This window comes from Gordionus sp. m RMFG-2023, chromosome 3, assembly GCF_954871325.1.
Source record: "Gordionus sp. m RMFG-2023 chromosome 3, tfGorSpeb1-WG-v2, whole genome shotgun sequence".
In the NCBI taxonomy this organism is placed as follows: Eukaryota; Metazoa; Nematomorpha; class Gordioida; order Chordodea; family Parachordodidae; genus Gordionus; species Gordionus sp. m RMFG-2023.
Window position 1 is genome coordinate 30307811 of NC_088777.1, and position 14835 is coordinate 30322645.

General features: G+C 29.7%; 1 protein-coding gene across 3 annotated transcripts in view; it reads right to left on the reverse strand.

Annotated features, from left to right (window-relative positions):
* Positions 1 to 14835, reverse strand: part of LOC135926095 (uncharacterized) — a 60912-nt gene that overhangs the window by 18809 nt on the left and 27268 nt on the right. For all 3 annotated transcript variants that reach the window (XM_065461780.1, XM_065461779.1, XM_065461778.1), the window contains exon 9: positions 7312 to 7448. In XM_065461780.1, coding sequence (XP_065317852.1) covers positions 7312 to 7448 — 137 coding nt within the window. The remainder of the gene's footprint in view (positions 1 to 7311; positions 7449 to 14835) is intronic.

The following is a 14835-nucleotide window of genomic DNA, read 5'->3' on the forward strand; positions in this document are numbered from 1 at the left end:
TTTATATGGCCCTCAGGTAAAAGCTAATTTAAATATATTTTTATTCAAAAAAATAGTATTCACTCTTAGTCTAAATGGGTTGGCCTTGGTCGGGTGAGCTGGGTTAAAATAGAATAAAAAATAGTTATGGTTTTTAGAGATTTAGAAATTTTTTTAAAATTATTATGGGTTGGGCTGGGCTTGGGGAAAATTTTTCAAAAATATTATGAGCTAGAATGCTTGAGAATTTTTTATTATTAACTATGAGTCAGACATTGGCCTAAAACAATTTTTTTGCAGGCCTGGGCTTGACCTGATCAAAAAACAAAGGCCCATGAAAATCTGATTTTGAGTGTATTTTTAAATTCATTATGATTATTTAAATATTTTATTTCAGTTCTCAACTACCAAAATTATTATGATCTTTCATTGGGCTTGGAAGAATTTTTCAAAATTATTATGGCTTTGTACTTTGCCTGGGAATTTTTTTTAATATTAAATATTGGGTATAAGTGATCAGTAATATTGAACAAATAATATTGGTATTATCAAGTAAAAGCTTTAAATTTATTCTTACTCAACCATAGTATTACACTTAGTTTTAATGGATTGCACCTGGCCTGAAGTGGGGAGGGGGTAAAAAGAATAAAAATTGGATATTATTTTCAAATAACAGGTAACATCTAGCATAAAAGTAAGAAGAAAATTCTCATTCCCCGTCATTTTTGACGGGCTATCTACTAGTGTATATATAATTTCGAAAACGATTGATATCTAGATTTTAATTTTTGCATCCTGATTAATTTTATGCTCATCACAATTCTAAAAAATCGTATTTTGCGAAAAAACTTCAATTTCTGCATTTTTGAACTAATCAAGATCTAATGTTAGCGGTAAGGAGGCTAAATTAATTCAATATTAATTACTGATGTTCTCTTTTAGTATGCAAATTTTTTTTTAAATTAAAAGGGTGAGGATGGTAAAGTTATCGATTTTAAGTAATAAAGTGGTATACAGGATTGATAATTACGGGGTATTAAAATGAGTGGCCATGACTTGAACTTATGGAAAGCGCCTAAGGAGAAGGTATGAAATGAAGAATACAAAATAAAAATTTAGAAAAAATTTAAATATTTTTATATATGTCGTATTGGGATATGGAATCATGTGGGATTCGGAATCCCAACTTAGGGATTCAAGATCTTGAATCCCCACGATTTATTTTCCGAATCCCCATGAAAAAAAAATAAAATAATATAATTACTTTTTCTTATCTTTTTATGCAGCTGACACCATATAATTAAAAGGCCAAAATAAGGGATTTAAAAAAAAGTAAATAGTATAAAACTAAGGCATATAATAAATGAAAAGGGATGAGGTTAAGACATTTTTGTTTTAAAAATATATTACTTTTTCTTCTCTTTTTTGCAGCTGGCATCATTTAATTAAAATGCCAAAATAAGGGATTTAAAAAGAGAATTCAAAAAAAAAGTAAATAGTATAAAATTAAGGCATATAATGAATGAAAAGGGATGAGGTTAAGACTTTTTTGTTTTAAAAAATATTAAAAAATATCTTTATAAAAAATCCGAATTATTGCAACAATTATTCAATGCAATATGGCATTTTGTTGAACATTTAAGCAGGGACCCGAACCGTTATTTATAACGGTTCAGTTTGGTTACGGTTCAGTATATAAAAAATTATAATGGTTACGTTTTGGTTACGGTTCTTGAGAAGAAATTTATATAAAGGTTCGGTTCGGCTCAGCTAATTATAAAGGTTTATAAAGGTTCATTACGGTTAGAAATTTTTTTTTATTGAAGCAACACCATCTTCTAATTTATTTTTATTATAAGTATCTATGAAATATATATATAAAAAATATATAAGATTCAAAATAACTCATTTTTAAATATATTATTTGAACTTATAAGTAATATATTTTCAAGTATAAATGGATTCCTTTTTGTTCGTTGTGACGATAACACAAATAGCCCCGAAAAAGCCCTTTCTACAGAAACTTGTGTTGCGGGAACCGCCAGTACTATAAGAGCACGTTTATATAATTCTGGATATTCAAATTATTTCCATTTCTAGAATATAAAAACTGTAACCGTTTTTTATAAAGGTTCTTTTTACTCCTTCAAAAAATAATTATATCGGTTCGGTTACGGTTCAGATATTTATAACAAAAGTAAATTTTTTTAAAAGAAATATTTAAGGGGATTCGAAATCTTTTTTTTAAAAAACAATTAAATTATATTTTTTGCCGCCTGGCTGGCACCAGAAAATTTTATTTTTTAGAGATATTTAATATGTATTACTTTTATGCTATCATTAAATACTCGAAAAAATGGTTTTAATATAAATTAGATGTAAAAAAAATAAATATGGCAATGAAAATATTCACGCCCGTTCACGCCTACCACTAAAAAATTTTCGAATAGGCGATTGGCTACAAAAAATAACCTTTCACTAGAAGCCGAATTTGCCAGAGCTGACCAAAATTTTACTCTCTAATTTTCTCAAAAAAGGAAATAAATTTTCCTGCTTCCAAAACTTCAAAATATTGCCATTGTTATTTGTTATATTTTTTTAAATTTTATTTTGATAATATTGATATTGGTATAATTTTTAAAAAAATGATAAAACACTAAAATATTAAAACTATATAAAAATATGTAAAAATATATAAAATTACTAAATAAAAATATATATTGGTCCTTAGCCTTTTTTAAAAAAAACATTTTGATAATCTCAACTTAAAATTTGTTCGTTGTTATAAATAATTTAATTATAACAATCTCTAAATGAGTCTGACCTTATTTGGCTCAACCTAAAGATAAATAGTATTTTTACTTATTCATAATTGATTTTTAAAAACGGCTAACTCACCATTATAATTTTTTATATACTGAACCGTTATAAATAACGGTTCGGGTCCCTGCTTAAATGTTCAATGAAATGACATATGGGTAATTCCATGACAAATCGACCAATGATTCGGCCGACCATCTCAAAAATGAATGACTTTGCATGTTAGTTATATATGTTGTAAATGTTAAGAAAATCAATATTTTAGAGTGCTAGCTCAACCAGATCCAAAGATATACGCCTTCAAAGTCGAAAATCGCGAAGTGCGTGATTTCTTTAAATCGTGTTTTTTTAAATAATACTTAAGATAGAGTTACAAATTATATATCATTTTATAGCTCTTAAAATTTTACGTTGGAAAATATAAAAAAAATTTAAAAATTTCAAGTGTTTTCTTATTTCCGGTAAAAATAACAAATTAACATTGTTAGGAAGGGATTTTTTTTGGGTGTTAATATTCACTAAAAATGTTTATTACCTTTATATTAAACGATTTAATGAAAAATCTCGATAGCCATTTTTGTTTTTTAATTTTATATGAATTTTTATTATTTTTATAAATAAATAAATGTAATATAGATGGCGTTATATTAAAATATTTTTATAATATATAATTTTTAATAAAAATATCAATAGTATTGTGATTAAAATTAAAAAATCAATTGAGAATAACTAAGAATGATGTCCATTTCTAAGGAAAAAAAATATCAGCTTCTAACTATATGCCCCCAACTTGGACCTATCAAAAAATTCAGATGGAATTCAAAGCCACGAATTACTTGGTGAGAAAATCTAAAAAATTAATTGAATCAAAAGGATTTATGTCATCTTCCAATATAAAACCTTGGCGAACAATTGGTCAGGAAACTGTGATTATTATAGAAAAATTTTACTCCTCTGATAAAGTTAGCCGCGCGATGCCCAGGAAAAAGGACTATAAATCCATAATAATCGAAGGGAAAAGGGAGCATTCTCAAAAAAGATTAATTTTAAACAATTAAAAGAATTATATGAACGATTTAAAGAGATGCACCCGATAATTAAAGTTGGATTTTCTAAATTTGCAGATTTATGGCCAAAAAATTGTATTCTGGCTGGATACAGTGGAACACACAGTATGTGTGTTTGTATAATTCATCAAAATTTTAAGCTTATGTTTGTAGTTGCTAATTTGGCAAAACTATTAGCTAGGCCAGAATATCCATTACATAACTATAAAAATATTTTAGCCCAAGCAATATGCAATCCAGCCCTCCCTATGTTATTTATGAGATTGTAACTATTGTCCAGGCTTATTCTCAATTAAAGAAAAATTAAATGATGTGTTTACCCAAAATGACATAGATCATATATCCTTTAAACAGTGGGTATCTGTTGATAGAAGTAATCTAGAAACAATAACAAAATCTTCCTAAGAATTCTTAATTTTTTTTTAGAGAAAATTCCACCTATGCTACGACATTCCTTTATCGCTACCAATCAATCACCATATATTTCAAAACTTAAACATCTTTTACAACCAAATGAATTTATGATAATTTGTGATTTCTCTGAAAATTATGCATTTATAATCCAAGACGCTGTTTAAGGATTCCACTGGAATAACAATAAAGCCACTATCCATCCTATGATAGCATATCATAATAATAATGGCAATATAGAAAATCTTAATTATGTGGTAATATCAGAGTCACTTCAACATGATGTTATTGCAGTACATTTATATTAGACTAAAATGAGAAAGTTTTTGACCAATCAACTCAACAAAAAGCCAAACAAAATATATAACTGCTCTGACGGATCAGCTGCACAATATAAAAACAGAAAAATTTTTATAAATCTGTGTTATCATGAATCAGATTTTGGTGTAGCAGCTGATGGCATTTTTCAGCTACATCCCATGGAAAAGGTCCATGTGACAGCCTTGGCGGAACATTAAAAAGATTAGCAGCACGTTCAATCCTTCAGCGCATCCGTTCTGGCCACATTTTAACGCCAATTATTTATATCAATTTGCAAAACAAAACATGCCATCAGCAAATTTTACGTATATAACAAACGAACAATACAATTTGCAAGAGATTAAACTTCGAGAAAGATTCAGTTAAGCACGTCCCATGGAACTCGGGAAATACATGCTGTATTTCCTTTGAGTTTAAGAAAGTTTAAATCAAAAATATATTCATATGCAGAGGACTTTCAAATTAACAGTATCTCAAATGCTGATAATTTGCCTTTTGCCGATAATTTGTTTTTTGTCGATATTAAAGGATTCGTAAAATGTGTTTATGACGATTTTTGGTGGTTAGCCACAGTACTAAAAAAGAATGAAATTACAGAGATATATATATCCTTTTTACATCCCCATGAACCATCACCATCCTTCTTTTACCCCACAATTGAGGAAAAGATATGGTTACCCATTAATCAAATAATAACGATAGTAGATCCTATTATAATGACAGGACGTACCTACAAATTATCGTCTCAAGAAATTCTATTAATAAGAACAAAATGGGATAAGATTAAAACAAGAGGTATTTTTTTTTATAATTGTTTGTGTATAAAATTTTAAAATATGTTTATTTTACAATATAGCGTCCAAATAAAATAATATCTGTATGGGCTGCCTGTTTACATATCGCCCCAAGATATCATTCTTAATTATATAATCACAATACTATTCATATTTTTATTAAAAATTATATATTATAAAAATATTTTAATATAACGATATCTATATTACATTTATTTATTTATAAAAATAATAAAAATTCATATAAAATTAAAAAAAACAAAAATGGCTATCGAGATTTTTCATTAAATCGTTTAATATAAAGATAATAAACATTTTTAGTGAATATTAACACCCAAAAAAAATCCTTTCCTAACAATGTTAATTTTTTATTTTTACCGGAAATAAGAAAACACTTGAAATTTTTTAATTTTTTTTATATTATCCAACGTAAAATTTTAAGGGCTATAAAATGATATATAACTTGTAACTCTATCTTAAGTATTTTTTAAAAAACACGATTTAAAAAAATCACGCAATTCGCGATTTTCGACTTTGAAGGCGTATATCTTTGGATCTGGTTGAGCTAGCACTCTAAAATTTTGATTTTATTAACATTTACAAATAACTAACATGCAAAGTTTCATTCATTTTTGAGATGGTCGGCCGAAAATCTTATTTTTTGGTCGATTTGACGTGGAACCCATATTGCATTGAATAATTGTTGCAATAATTCGGATTTTTATAAATATATTTTTTAAACCAAAAAATTCTTAACCTCATCCCTTTTCATTCATTATATGTCTTAATTTTATACTATTTACTTTTTTTTAATTCTCTTTTTAAATCCCTTATTTTGGCCTTTTAATTATATGGTGCCAGCCGCAAAAAAAGAGAAGAAAAAGTAATTATATTATTTATTTATTTTTCATGGGGATTCTGAATATTTTTTAAATATTTTTAAAAAAAGATTCCGAATACCCACGTTGGGATTCCGAATCCCACATGATTCCATATCCCAATACGACAATAAGATTGGTGATGAGATGGATTTAAGCGATTGTTAGAAAAAAATAATTATAACACACGAGCGTATTAGAATTAATGTGGTTTCAATTCCAATTAAAGGCCTAGAAATGATAAATTTGCCGGCCCAGTTCTAATTTTTTAAGAAGGTTGCCTGACCTGGTTTATTAAAATCCAGGCCTGGCCCGTTTTTTAAATACAAGGCCTATCATAAATATGTAGTTGAAGACCAAAATAAACAGTTCCTTATAATATTGGGGAGTGGTTAAATTAAAAATATTATATTTTATAGATTATTACATATAAAATATAAGAATTCACATTATATAATATGTCCTATTTCTGTCTGATAATCTGACCATGTTTTGAGATTAAATTAATATTCAAGATTATGATCTAAAATATGAGTTAAAAAACTAATAATAATGTAGATTGTACTGTCACTCTTATTTAAATGGGGTTATATTTTTTGTCACGGCCGCCTGCTATTTTTTCCCCGGCTAAACTTTTTCTGACTTTGCGACCATATGAAGAAAATACAAACATTTTATTTGAAGTATAGATAAATATATAAAAATACAAATATTTTACCAATAACCTTTTTGACCAGCCCTTTAATTTTTTCACTAGCCCTGCCCAAATAAATTAATTCAGACGGCCGGAACCATGGTCCGGCATATCAGTTCCAATATATAATAATGGGTTACCATTTGGGAAAAATGGTGAATATAAATAAGAGAAGAAATAGCGGGTATAAAAAGGGATGTTTTTATTAGGATTGATTGGGTAAATAGAGGAGGATCCAGAAGTTTTGATCACAAATTAGTTAGATAAAAATTATTACTTTTCCTGTGTTTTTGTAATGATAGTTACTCCCCTTCCTTCATAATATATGCGAAATAAGTATAATTTACTTTCCGAGTAAAATGTGAGGTCTAGACTTTTACCAAAATCTGTGAGCTTCAATACAAAGACTTCCCGGTTGGCAAAATAATCAGTGTTCCTAAAATTTTGCAATTCCCTTGATAAGATCTGTAAATGACTGAAATCCCTATTAAATAAATATATATTTACTAATGAATAAATTAATTACAAGTTTAAAAGCTCAATTTATCAAAAACTTGAAATTAATATAATGAAGATTCATGTTCCAATTATATATAAATATTAAGGTAATAAATATATTAGAGACCTGTAGGTACCATTTGCACAGCCTGCCCTGTTTTAAAAAAAAAAATTGGCATGGCCCAGTCTAGATTTTTTTAAATATATTATATTTGTTTTCAATTTTTATAGATAATAATGGCTATTTAAAATATACAGCCCGACCTGGGTATCTTAAAAAAATTAAATTATGGCCTAACCCCTGTAATTGTATCAAAATATATTTTCTTATAATTAAGATCATCTTGAAGAATGGAACCATATCATGAGAAAATGATAAATAATTCAAAACTCTTGCTTTGGCTTCCATTATTAATAAAAAAAACCCTTAAGGAAGGATCCATTCCTACAATCTAATAAATATTTGCATTTTGTATGATTACTATAGTAATTTAGACTCATATGACTTTATTCACGCATTTCAATATATCATATCAATAATGTCAATCATCATAATAATATATTGTATATGGCATTTATAATATTAATAATATATATTATAACAAATCCGCACACATAAGATTTTACAACTCCTCAATCAGCCTATTTGTAGGTTTCCTAGATCTTTGTGATTTCCGCCTTTCTAGTTCTCCGTTACCTTCCACATTTTCCAAAATCTCAACTATTTCCGACTTTCAATTTTCTTCCTCTCTCTCTGACTCCATATTTTCTTCCTCTATCCCAGACTTCTCCATTTCTTTAGCTATCTCCCGTTTTCGAAGTTGATCCGCACGCTTTCGTAACATTCTATTCGCTTTCTACCAAATAAGAATATCTACCAGTTCTGGAATTTATAATTCCTTCTCTCCAACCTGAATTGATTTCATTATGTACCCATACCGGTTGTGCACGAATTCTCTCATTTGAATATGTTCATGGTGCGCTGTTTTTTGTCGTATATTAGATCGTTCCATCTCATCCTTAACATTTGGATGTAACCAATCTAATCCAGTTTTTAGATTTCGCCCCAACAATAATTTTGCCGGTGAACGTCAAGTTGATTGGTGCTCCCTCATTCTGTATGCGGTCCAGTGGCTCCTACACTTTTTGAGCGAATGAAGCAGAATACCCCCATGAAAAGTACCCCCTTGAAAAGTATCCCCCCCCTTCGAAAAAATGATAATTATGACACCCATAAATATCAAAAATAATTTGTATTGCATCAATTTTTAATATATAATATAAATAAAATGCAAAAAATATAACTTTATAAATATTATTTTTAAATTAATAATTTAGATAAATTAGGGGAAGAGAAAGCGAAAGAATTTATAATTTCATCAGTATTTAATTGTTTAAATAAAATTTTTTCCATTGATAATATGGTTAAATTATTGAGAAAAGAATCTTTCATGGTACTGCGCAGTCTTGTTTTAATTAATTTAATTTTACTCATAACTCTTTCGGCAGTACATGAGGTTGTGGGAATGGTTAATAAATATTTATATAAAATTCTTAAATTAGGGAAAGCAGAAAAATTTAAAAGTGTAAAATAAATGAATAGTATTTCCAATCTGAATCGTAAGTCCCTAAATTATCATCATCATCAGAAGAAGCTAAATAATGTATTGGTAAAAATATTTTAATTAAATAAATTTACAATTCTCAGAATCTGACAAATCTTTAGATTCTTGAACCTCTAGGTCATGAGTAATAATTACATTCCCCATTTTGGCCATCTTATAAATATTTCTAAACTTCAACATTTCTTCGAAAATTTGACTTGAATTTAAATTGTAAAATTCACAGATATCCTCGATATCTTCTTTAATAATTGATTTTTCTGTCATTCCCTTTGGCGTAAAAAATGATGTTTGATGTAAAAATTTCATGGAATCATCATTAAATCTTTCGTTAAACTGCATAATAATTAAATCGAGTGCAGCATAAAACACACCTATTTTAAAGCTAAAAAAAATTTCTATATTTAATGATGAAAGTATATACCTCTCCTTTTTGTATTGTAATGTTTGAAGTCTAGAACTTTCAAAATCAAAATGTAGATTTCTCTCCTTCATAAAATCTTGCGCCTTTGAAAAAACATCCAAAAATTCAGTGTTATTATCTATTAGATTAAAAAATAATTAAGACAATAATTTATATTATACTTCTCAAATTAATCAAGCAATCTTTTGTCAATTGAATTTGATTTATTGCATACCATATATCCTTCGAAATGGTTTGCAATTTTGTACAAGCCAAACTTGTTATCAACAATATTTTATCCAAAACACAAAGTGATAAGATAAAATCAAATTTTTCTATTCTAAAGACTATAGCACTAGCCATAGTGGAAGTGGCAGGATCTTCAGAATCCTTTAAATTTGTTAAAGCTGCCCTCAAGGCATCATAAAGTTGAAAAAATTTTACAATAGCTTTATATGACGATAGCCAGCTTCTAAATAAAAAAAACATTTAAAATTTAAATAAATAAGGAACTATTACCGAGTGGTATTCTTGACGCGTAGAAATCGTTGCGATTTTTTCAGATCATACTGAAATTTTTTGAGTACCTCATATCTTTTTACACCATTAAAATAGACATAAATCTCATCTAGTATTCCTAGAACATTTCGAAGTTCTTTAATTGATTGGCATAATTGAACAACGATTAAATTTAATCGATGACAATAACACCAAATAAAAGCTGCCTTTGGCGCCTCTGCTCTAATCAAGGCTTGCACTCCATTGATTCTTCCACTCATGTTTGAGGCGCCATCATAACTTTGCCCAACTAGATATTCAAGGGGTAAATTCATCGAGCCAAGTTTGGATATTATATTATGCTTTATATCGAGACCTGTGGTATTTCCCGTACAATATATGTCAATCAGTCTTTCAACAGGCTTCGGCGTCTCACTATTTTCAACATACCTTACTATCAAAGCTATTGCTTCTGTCGAAACATCGTATGTGCCATCAACTATGATTGAAAAGCACCTGTTAAATGTAATCTCATTTTGAATTTTTTTTATAACCATATTTTTCATGGTTTCAATGAGAATGTTTATGTTATTATATGATAATTGATTTGAATATAATTTCGTTTTTAATCTCTTATTTTTTTTATCCTTTTTTCTTTCTTCATTTTGCTGTATATACATTTTTAGTATAGGTTCAGAATCTGCAATAAGCTTAATAAGGGCCATCATATTGCCTTCTTGTTGCCTGTTCCCCCAGAAGGCTTGGTTACGAGATATTAAATAATCTAAACATCTTATTATAATTCTTATAATAGAACGGTTATTATCTACACATTCTTTCTGAGGTGTTATAAATTTTAATATCGAATTTTTATTATGAGAAAGCCTTCCATAATCGGCCATCATATGTGCCTGTGAAGGTTCATGCAGAATAATATCACGATTAATATTTTGCCATTTATCTAGACCTTCACATGTCCATTTTGAATTAGCGTGTGGACCACCAAATAAGAGACATGTTAAGCAAAAATTTTTATACATTTTAATAGTATAAGTAATCCAATTTCTAGGAATTTTGCTATTGTCAATATTGGTTAATATTTTTAGGCATATTTTAAAATTGGAAAAATAATTTATGACAAGAAATTTCGGATAACAAATTTACTAAACATCGACCAAAATTTCCGTCAATATATTAAATTAAATATTAAGTGGGGGGGGGGGGGGGGTCTTATTGTTATAAACCAGAAATCACATGATCATGATGGATGCAAAAAAAAGTACCCCCACTCAAATTTACTGAAGCAGTTGCTTCGGACCCCCCCCCGTTGTAGGGGCCCCTGATGCGGTCAAAACTTCTCCCATAGCTTCCTCTGACTCCCTAATATCTTTTTTAGTGGCAAAATATAGACTCTTAAGTTTTTGTATTGTTCTTTCAGATAACCCATTCGTTTTGGGATGGTAAGGTGTTGAATGTATTAATTTAATATTTTTTTCTAAACAGAATTTCTGAAATTCCCCAGAAATAAACTGAGGGCCATTATCTGGCTCAATTTATCTAGACGTTCCAAAACGTGCGAACCATTTTCCTAGAGCCCAGTTCATTGTGGTTCTCTCTCATCCACTCGAACTCAACCCATTTAGAATGCGCATCAATTCCAACTAACCATGAATACAAATCAATAGGTCCCGCGAAATCCAAATGAATGCGTTCCCGTGGCATATTAGAGATGTTCCACGAATATAACGGAACCTCCATTATGTTCGACCGGTTACTTTGACATGGCATACATTGACGAACATGTTGTTTAATGTTTTTATCGCAATTAGGCCATCAACAATACAATCTAAAAATTGATTACATAGCATTTATTCCTGGATGCCCTCTTGTATAATAGTTAATATTGATTTCCTCAACGCGGTTGGAATTACCAACTTTCCATTCCATTCAATGACATCATGATCTACTGACAATTCCTCTTGACGATTATTAAAACAAACTAACTCTGCATCATTTTTCGCATCAAACCCAACCCATCCTCGCTCAATGTTTTAATTACTTTTTTAAGCAATTAATCATTCCTTGTTTCTTTCTGGAATTCAAATTGACTAATATTTATATCATGCAAATTAAGAGCTCTGATTTTTAATGCATGTTTTTAATCGTTATTTGACTCCATACCTACTACTGGCAGTCTAGATAATGTAACAGCTACTATATTTTCTTTTCCTGGTCGATATTCAATATCAAAATCATATGTGAACATTTTCCATGCGGCGGCGCGTTAATCGACTATTGGATATTTTTTGGAGTTTCCGTTTATCACCAAATAATTTTTTCAAAGGTTTGTGATCTGTTCGCAATATAAATTTTCGTCCAAAAATGAAAGTTTGAAATTTTTCAATTCCAAACAAAAGTGCTCGTGTTTCTTTTTCTATTGGTGCATAATTTTTCTCTGACTCCAATAATGTTCGCGAAGCAATGCGATAGGTCTGAACACCCTTTTTCACTAAATGACACAGCACAGCTCCAAAACCAGTGTTGGACGCGTCACATTCCAATATAATTGGCAAGTTTGACGAATTTGGAATTACGTTTTAATTGTTGGCAAAAGCTGTTTTATTTTATCAAATACCTCTTGTTCCCTTTCAGGCCAACCCCATGAACTTTTAATGTTTGTTAATTTATGCAGTAGAGCGGCGATACCATGCAGATGTGGTAAAAATCTCTCGTGATACATAAGTCCTAAAAAAGATCATAATTGGTGTATATTCTTAGGAGTTGTTATCCTTCGAATGGCATCTATTTTTTCTTTCGCTGGGTGCATGCTATTTTTGTCTATTACAAAACCTCAAAAAGAAATTGATTCTTTTAAAAAACGTATTCCCATTTTGCCTTCATACCAACCAATTTTAATTTCATTAATAGTTTTCACATTGTTCAAATGTTCTACATCATTTTTCCCCATTATGATAATATCGTCCAGGTATACTTCTGTCATTTGGCAGTCCTGTAATAAATTTTCCATATATCGTTGGCGGCCACCAAAATGGCCGAAGGGCATACATTGATATCGGAATTAACCAATATGGGTTGCTATGGCTAAGTACTTTTGAAATCTCTTTTATTGGTAATTGCAAATAGGCATCTTTCAAATCTATGACCGTAAATTTCAACCCCCTTTGTAATTTGGTCAATAGATCGTCCACCGTTGGTATTATATGATAATAATATAAAATAAACGAGTTTAATGTCACCTTAAAATCCACACAAATCCTGATTTCTCCATTTGTTTTGCGCACATTCACTGTTGGAGTAGCCCAAGTCATACGCGTTTTTGTTGGGTCAATCTCCTTCAATATTCCTGATTTAACCAATCTATCGAGTTCCATTTCAATGGGTTTTCATAATGGAAAAGGTACTCTCGCGGGTCATGATTTCGGCCTTGCTGCCTCACTCAGTTGTATGCTAGCTAACTTCCATATCATTCACTCGTCCTGGCTTATCATCAAGAACATTAATTATGTCGTCATCCCAGCAATTTTTTTATCGATTGTTATAACATCTTTACTTGTGATACTTCGTATGGTAACTTATCGTGGAATAAGCATATTAAATGCCAGTATCCATGGCAGTCCAAATAATGGTATGTCATTTAAACGGGTAACCACAATCGGTAATGATCTGCTTATCTTTTCAAGTCGCACCCTTACAATAGTTTCACCAAGTAAGTCCAGCTGTTGGTTACCGTAAACTGACAATGGTTTTGTTGGTCCAAGTTTTGGTGTGCCAATTTCATCCCAATATTGTTTTCCAATTACAGATAACTGTGCGCCCGTATCATAATCAAATTCAATTGGTACTCCGTTTATCCTAGCGGATATCTTAACACTGTTTCTACCAATTTGGGAGATGTTATTAATTGAATCTGATGAGTCATTGACATCTTGATGCAGTATTTTGCATAGTGCCCTACCTTTTGGCAATAGTAACATTTCACCCTTGATGCAAAACACTGGAAAGAGGTGTGAGTTCTTCCACATCATAAACAGTCATGGCACTTACTCATTATTGCAATTTATTATTATCTCTATACTTAAAATTATTATTTTTATTATTATTATTGTAATAACTAAAATTTCCTTTTTTTATTATTATATGGGTACTTTTGATTAAAAAGATTTCCTTGATTATTCTCTTAGCTCCTTAGGTTTATTGACTTTTTTTACCATCATATTTGTAACTTCATTCTCAGCTCTTTCCATTGCCAAAGCCATATTTAAAACTTGTTGAATGATCCTTTCTCCCATGTCATTTATTCCATCTGGAAATCTTATGCGAATATCTTTCTCCAATGTAGCCATTTTGATTCCAGCCACCATCTGATCCCTCAATCTCCCATCAAGGTCAGATTCAAATTTACACTCTTGTGCCAATCTATTAAGCCAACCTGCAAACTCAGCACTGTTTCACCTTCCCTTCTTCCTATCCGAATAAACTTAATTCTTGAGCTGAATATAGTTGAAAGGAGCTTAAATGCTGCCTTACCCACTTCAACTATCTCTTCATAATTAAGTTCCTTCAAGATTCTTGGATATATTAATGACCTCATCTCTGTTAAATTACTAATCCCGATGTATGCAAATAATATTTTTTTCTTGTTTTTACTTATTTATTAATATTCCTCTTATCTCCAATACATCATCTATATATTCAATATAATCTTGAAAATTGTTTTGTTTGCCAGTTATCAAATTTAAATTGTGCAATATTATTTACTTGGTTAACATTACTCGTTTCACTTGATATATTCATCAACACTAGTAATTGGTTTTTTTTCTTTATTCATA